The 5807-nt window shown below is 49.8% G+C and overlaps 1 protein-coding gene across 1 annotated transcript in view; it reads left to right on the top strand.

Annotated features, from left to right (window-relative positions):
- The first annotated feature begins 4972 nt into the window (after positions 1-4972).
- SPOCK2 (SPARC (osteonectin), cwcv and kazal like domains proteoglycan 2) overlaps positions 4973-5807 on the top strand; it is a 259238-nt gene continuing 258403 nt past the window's right edge. The window contains exon 1 of the mRNA XM_075348930.1: positions 4973-5317. Within this exon, the coding sequence (XP_075205045.1) occupies positions 5150-5317 (168 nt within the window). The 5' untranslated portion in view covers positions 4973-5149. The remainder of the gene's footprint in view (positions 5318-5807) is intronic.

The following is a 5807-nucleotide window of genomic DNA, read 5'->3' as shown; positions in this document are numbered from 1 at the left end:
TTTGTGGTCTCTTTTTTGCTGGGCACCAAGAATGTTAAGGCCGATGCCCTTTCCAGGAGTTTCTGCTCTGACTCTTTGGAGGTTGTCGAACCGTCTACTATCCTGAATGATGGTATAGTTTTCTCGGCTATTTCGCCTGATCTGCGGTTGGCACTGGCGGAATTTCAGGGGGATAAACCTGAGAGATGTCCTACGGGGAAACTGTCCCGGACCAATGGAGAGACCGAGTTGTCTCTGAGGTTCATTGCTCTGTTTTGGCGGGTTATCCTGGCATTTTTGGTACTCGGGATCTTGTGAGACGCTCTTTTTTGTGGCCTTCCCTGTCCCAGGATGTCCGTCGTTTTGTGCAGTCGTGTGGAGTTTGTTCTAGGTCCAAGCCCTGTTGATCACATTCTAGTGGGCTATTATTGCCTTTGCCTGTACCTAAGAAACCTTGGACGCACATCTCTATGGATTTTATTGCAGAGCTTCCCGTCTCTCAGAAAATGACTGTGATTTGGGTGATCTGTGACAGATTCTCCAAGATGGTCCACTTGGTTCCCCTATCTAAGTTGCCGTCTTCATCAGAGTTGGTGCCTTTGTTTTTCCAACATGTTGTTCGTTTGCATGGTATTCCCGAAAACATTGTTTCTGACAGAGGGGTGCAGTTTGTATCCAGGTTTTGGAGGATTTTTTGCTCCAAATTGGGTGTTCAGCTGTCTTTCTCCTCGGCATTTCATCCTCAGACCAACGGTCAGACTGAAAGGGCTAACCAGACCCTGGAGACCTATTTACGGTGTTTTGTTTCTGCGGATCAGGATGACTGGGTTTCGTTTTTGCCTTTGGCTGAATTTGCCCTTAACAATAGAGCTAGCTCTACCACATTGGTGTCCCCCTTTTTCTGCAATTTTGGTTATCACCCTAGGTTCCTCTCAGGGCAGCTTGAGGCATTTGACTGTCCAGGGGGGGATTCGGTGGTCAACAGAATGCAGCAGATTTGGGGGCAGGTAGTGGATAAATTGTTTCAGTCCCAAGAAACTGCCCAAAAGTTCGCCAACCGGCGTCGGACTGTTGGTCCCCGGTTGAAAGTAGGGGACATGATGTGGTTGTCCTCTAAAAATATTCCTATGAGAGTTCCATCTCCTAAATTTAAGCCCAGATTTATTGGACCTTATAAGATTTCGGAGATTATCAATCCTGTATCTTTCCGTTTGACCCTGCCTGCGTCATTTAAGATTCACAATGTCTTCCATAAGTCCTTGTTGAAGAAACATGTAGAACCAACAGTTCCTACAGCAGCGCCTCCTGACCCTGTTTTGGTACAAGGGGATCTGGAGTATGAGGTTGAAAAAATTCTGGATTCCCGTCGCAGTAGGCGTCAGCTTCAGTACCTTGTGAAATGGAAGGGTTATGGGCAGGAGGATAACTCTTGGGTTGTGGCTTCTGACATTCATGTGGACAGGTTGGTTCGCGCCTTCCATCATGCTCATCCCGAGCGACCCAGTGGCGTTGGTGAGGGTTCGGTGACCCCTCCTCAAGGGGGGGGGTACTGTTGTGAATGTTAGTTATGTTTTGGCTGCTGGGAGGCTCCCTCTGGTGGCCAGGAATGGTTTGGATTTGGACCAGGTGTGTTGTGAAATGGGCGTTTCCTTTGCTAACTCTCTGCTTATTTAAATCCTGGTCTGTTAGCAGGCGATGCCGGATGTCATTTGTTCTTTGTATCACCAGCCTGCTTCATTCTGCTCCACACCACATCTACCCCAGATAAGTGCTTGCTCTTTATTTATTGTTCGGTTCTTTTGCTCTTTTCTGAGTTGTCACTTGCTGTGGTTGTTTTCAGTTTATTTGCATGCAGGGATTTTCCCCCTCAGCTGGGCTGGGGAACTCCCTGCAGTTTTGTTTGGAGTATAGCTCCTTTGGGTCCATGTGTTTGTGGCTTGTTGAATTTGTTGTGATTCTTGTTTTCTGTTCATTGGTATGACAAAAGCACCTGGTATAGGATGGAGTTCAGATCGTGCGATCTGAGGGCCTTTTTGTACTATCAGGAATTTGGATTTTTGCAGGGTTTTTCTCTGGCCACCATCAGTCCCTTTCCTATTTTAGTCAGTGGGGGCCTCACCTTTTGCTAATCCTGTCATCTATCTGTGTATTGTGTTTTTCCTATATCACCGCAGTCTTTGAATGTGGGGGGCTTGCTATTCTTGTCTATTTTCTGAGGCAGAGAGTTAATCAACTTTCCTTCCTTGAGGATAGTTAGTTCTCCGGCTGGGTTCGCGGTGCACAGGATGTTAGTTCACCCCTCGGCTACTTCTAGTTGTGATGGTTAGTAAGGGGATGGCGGCCAGATTAGTCGCCAATGCTATTGTCACCTTTTACCAATGATTTGTGGTGGTCTTCCATGGTTCCGGATCATAACACAGGCCACCCACGAACTAGTGGGCTTGTAAATAAGTTGAAGGGTGATTTTCAGTTGGAGCCGCCTCCGGAGAGGCAGATTGGAGGAAGGGCCCGCAGCAGAGCAGGCTGGGGCCCGGCCACCACCAGGACCGGTGGCCATCCTCCGGGGGTCAGGAGTCCCCCAAGGACGTTGGGTCCCCTGAAATGACAGCCGGGTGCGAGTCACCGTACCCGTTCCCGCTCGGGCAGCCTGAACCTGGACTGGGGTCAAGGGGTGCTGCCCACTTCTTAGGGGCAGCATCAGGGCTAGGTTGCTTGGGTGGGAGAGCGGAAGACACCCGTCCGTCCGTCTGTTATATAACATTTTTAATATGTGCAACGTTTAAGTGTCCTTACAAGAAATGCTTATGTTTGAAATGTTTTACATGTTATTTATATCTTTCTACAGTTTTGAAAAATAAAACCGATGATGGACGGGCAGCCCGAGGACGGTCTGCATTTCACCAAGGAGGAATGTGGCCCCCTGGCCTAGCCAGGTCGTCACAGATAACATACAAACACCCCTACTAGACAGGGACACCAGCCAAACAAAAATCCTTGTTGCCACCCTCCAGTGTCTGATGTCCACACCAGGTGGGGCGGAGCTAAGCGGTTGGCTCCACCCACCGAGGAGTTCACAGGCCTGGAGGCGGGAAAAGTGACAGAGTTTAGGAGTTGAAGTGAGAGGAGTAAACACTTGGGTGTCTGGGTTTGTGGCCCAGGCACTGACAGCAAGGTTGGCAGACGGTGGTGGCCGTCTGCAGGAGTGGTGGAGCAACGCGGAACCGTAGGACCAGGGACGGGCGAAGGGAGCGAAGTGAAGCCAGCACACACAGGCAGGGCCATCGGACCCCGACCAGGCTTGGAGCCGCCGACAATAGTCAGATCCGAATGTGACTGGAACCCCAGGGGTTTCACAACAGCAAAAGTCACGATTGAAGGCAACAGCCCACACCGTGAGGGTATACAGCTAACGCCTAAGGCTAGAGAACCATGGGCCAGCGCCTGCGGACAAACTGGCTCCTCCAGTACCCATACATCGGGGAGCGGACTACCATTGGGAATCCATAGTAGTCAGAAAGAAGAACATCAAGGTGCAGGGAAAGACAGCCGCCATCACCTGTCCGGGGAGAAGCACTGCAGCTGGCTGCGGGACCTGTCCATCCAGCCGTTTGGTTTACCTAGGACTTTGTACCTTTCTTGCTGAGTGAGGACACCCGTGCCATCCGGCACCGCGCCGCGCTGTCCCTGCAACCCTGCACCTCACCGACCCTGCCTCCCCGTCACAACATCACCGGGCCCTGGGACCACCGACCCCCTACCCATGGAGGGGGAAAACAACATCTCAGCTGCTCCCTACCATCGCTCCCGGGATCCCCGTCACCAGCAGCGGTGGTGCCTATCTTTACCACGACCCGTGGGTGGCGTCACGGACTAAATCCCCCAAACCAACCACCCCTTTCACTCACGGGTGAGGAGCGCCGCTCGAGTCCCCGGATCCGGTCCACTGCTCGAGCCACCGAGCAGCCATCGCAGCAGCGCCGGACCCGAGTGTTAGCGAGCGCAGTGCAGTGGCGTCCTCCCCGCCCGCGACACTAGCACCGCCCACAGAGAGCATTAGCACTGCCCGCAGTGAGCACTAGCACCTCCCGCAGCGAGCACTTGCACTGCATGCAGCATTTCCCCTGCCTCCTGTAACCATTCTCCACCACCGCCCGGTTAGCTATATTTGGCTTATAAGACGCACTCCTCATTTTCCTCCCAAATTTTAGGGAGGAAAAGTGCATCTCATAATCTGAAAAATACAGTATATAAGATTATATCAGCACACGGACATTTCTTTAAAAACACATCCAATTGTAGAAACTATTATTTATTCCAATATCTATTCATTAAAATCAACTTTGTTCTTGAGAAACCCCCTTTAATTTTTTTTAACCGAACTGGAGCAAATAAATAAATAAATCTATAAATTAATAAAAAAAAATATATATATATATATAAATAAATGTCATGTGGCAAAATGTGAGAAATACTCAGGGTTTGCTCTGTGATCCCAGCCTGCATATGACTGCTTGTAAATCCCATTGCATTGATCTGTAAGGCACAGATATTTCACTATGATTGAAAATATGTCTTCCTGTAAAAATATGTAAGGCAGAAATCAATATTGTTTGTCTTTCCCGAAACACTTGAATGATAGTTATCATCTAATAGTGGTGATAACAATTAGCAACATAGAAATAGCCATGTGATGTGTTTCCGATATATGAGAGCGCTTGATGTTGCCCATTGATCCGGCACATTTTAGATCCCATTGGCCAGTGATCTGTGTGATCAGGTTTATGTACAGGATATTCTGGATCTGGAATCACCTGCCATGGGGATATGATGCAGAGGAGACACATTGTTGTGCTGTTGATACAATGGGGTGATGATGTGAAGCTGGTGCTCATAAAACATATCATACAGCAGCTTCCTCTCCCCTCCTGTCACGTTAGAGCAGGTGTGGACCCACAGCACCCACTCCCATCCCCCCTCCTTCCTGTGATGCTGTGGCGCAGGCTCTGTGCTCCCCCTCCATCCATCCCTCCATCCATCCCTCCATCCTGTACAGTCTCTCTCCAGACTGAGCTCTGCTGTCTGCTCTGGGGCTCTCTCCAAGGCAGCTGAAGTCTCCAAGCACATCTCCTCCTCACCAGCCAGGACCAGGGCTCTGCTGCAGCCTGCCAGGATGAGGAACCCCTGCCTGCTCCTGCTGCCCCTGCTCCTGCCCCTAGTCTGCACCCAGGGAGACGGCAAGGAGCTGGAGAACACCGGCAATTTCATGGAAGATGAGCAATGGCTGTCCTCCATCAACCAGTACAGTGGCAAGATCAAGCACTGGAACCGCTTCAGAGATGTGAGTCCTGGGGAAGGGGTGCTGAAAAGGTTAAATGGAGGTAATTGCAGAAATGATGGAGAGGATGAGGATGCAAGGGCTGCATGTACCGTAGGGCTCCATTACAGGGCATGAAGAGCACCAGGATTAGAGTACATTGCTGACTCTGAATCACTGCATTGGTTAAATGCCCCTGCAATACCAGGGTACAGGGGCAATATCATTGTGCTGTGCACAAGGGGTGCGAGGTGCTTGCTACTAAGGCAGGAATAAGAAACAAAGCAGAACTGAATGAGTAAGTGATACTGATGTAGAGAAATGTAGAAATCAGAAGGTAGACACATAAGGGAAGGGTGTAGGGGTTAATGAGTTCATTAGGGGGGTTTGGACATCAACATACTGTAGGGTATTGGTAAATTGTATATAGCAATCAGTTGCAGTGGTGTGATTACATCTGGGGAATGTGCAGTGCTGGAGATGTGGAGCTGGGTATATTGATTAAATGGTCTGA

This window comes from Anomaloglossus baeobatrachus, chromosome 5, assembly GCF_048569485.1.
Source record: "Anomaloglossus baeobatrachus isolate aAnoBae1 chromosome 5, aAnoBae1.hap1, whole genome shotgun sequence".
NCBI classification, from domain to species: Eukaryota; Metazoa; Chordata; class Amphibia; order Anura; family Aromobatidae; genus Anomaloglossus; species Anomaloglossus baeobatrachus.
The sequence above is the reverse complement of the archived record's forward strand: the minus strand, read 5'-3'. Positions and strand labels throughout refer to the sequence as shown.